Raw genomic sequence first — 1,292 nt, 5'->3', positions numbered from 1 at the left:
CAGTGGTTCGAGTCGTCAAAGATCCACGCCGCTGCTCTCATCATCGGGGAGCTGGCGGAGTGTCCGAGTCACTGGAGCTCAGTCAAATCCCTGGACCAGTGGCTCCAGGAGCAAGGAGTTCCAGGACTCCAAGGTAGGAAAGTCACAGAAGTCAGTCAGTCACTCTTGACAAAGGGAGTTGGCGAATACATGAATAATTATATCTTTAATGATAAGATTTGCTTTGAGCTTGTTGTGTCCTGTCCAAGGCATCGACACCCGCTGCCTGACCCAAAAAATCCGCGAGAAAGGGACCATGTTGGGGAAACTCGTTTTGGAGGGGACACCAGAGGACAGCGTTCCCTTTGACAATCCTGACAAAAGGAACTTGGTCCAGGAGGTGTCCATGAAGGTAAGGCATTTCCTGACCACATAAATCATTTAAAAAAAAGTTCTTGTTGGAGCCAATAGTCTTCCATCTTGACGCACTGCATTGTGGGTCACATGGCTTTCCTTGTGTCCCAAATTGTATTGAGGCAATTAATCTGCTGGCCTGTTCTACATATAGGCTGATATTCGGTGTTTTCAAAATAATAAGGTGATATCTCTTATTTTCTCATGAAATAGTAAATACTGGAGGTAAAGGTCATGCGAGCGTTAAGTGACCAAAAAAAGAAGTTATTTACATTTTTTCTAATTTATCTATTTTTTGAGGGGTGGGGTTGTTTGTTTTTATGATGCACCAATATATTGCTTATTGGATTTTTTTTCCTGCCAAATATTGGGATTGGCATCACCCTTAAAAAAATCCACCTTGGTTGGTCCCTAGCACTAATCCATATTTCAGGCCATAAATTATGTAAAAAATGGTTCAATCCTTTCTTTTTGGTCCAGGAGCCGCAGTTATTCAACCCCGGCGGTAGTCTCCGGGTCACCGTGGTGGACTGTGGCGTTAAATACAACCAAATCCGCTGCCTGGCCGAGCGAGGGGCCCGCATCACTGTTGTACCCTGGGACCACCCTTTGGACAGAACAGGTCTACATGACATTCGCGTTCCTGGCTCTTGAATTCAGCCCTTGTTGATTGCTCATGCATTTTCTTGTTTTTTGTCGGCTCCAGAATTTGACGGTTTGTTCATCAGCAATGGTCCCGGTGATCCGCTTCTCTGCCAGGCCACCATCGACAACGTGCGGAAGGTGGTGAACGTGGATGACCCCAAGCCGGTTTTCGGCATCTGCCTGGGACACCAGCTGCTCTCTTTGGTCATTGGAGCAAGGACCTACAAAATGAAGTCAGTAACCACTTGATAGCG

General features: G+C 46.3%; 1 protein-coding gene across 1 annotated transcript; it reads left to right on the top strand.

The window, feature by feature from the left end:
• Nucleotides 1–3: 3 nt before the first annotated feature.
• On the top strand, nt 4–1,275 carry LOC109509530 (CAD protein-like; the record flags this gene model as incomplete). The annotated part of the gene is made up of 4 exons (XM_019859364.1): nt 4–133; nt 249–391; nt 874–1,015; nt 1,100–1,275. Coding segments are annotated over 4 exons (591 nt in total), but the record flags the coding sequence as incomplete, so codon positions are not given.
• Nucleotides 1,276–1,292: the final 17 nt, after the last annotated feature.

This window comes from Hippocampus comes, unplaced genomic scaffold (assembly GCF_001891065.2).
Source record: "Hippocampus comes isolate QL1 unplaced genomic scaffold, H_comes_QL1_v1.1 C16937136, whole genome shotgun sequence".
Taxonomy (NCBI): Eukaryota; Metazoa; Chordata; class Actinopteri; order Syngnathiformes; family Syngnathidae; genus Hippocampus; species Hippocampus comes.
Note: the sequence above shows the minus strand (reverse complement) of the source record. Positions and strands in the feature narration are given on the sequence as shown.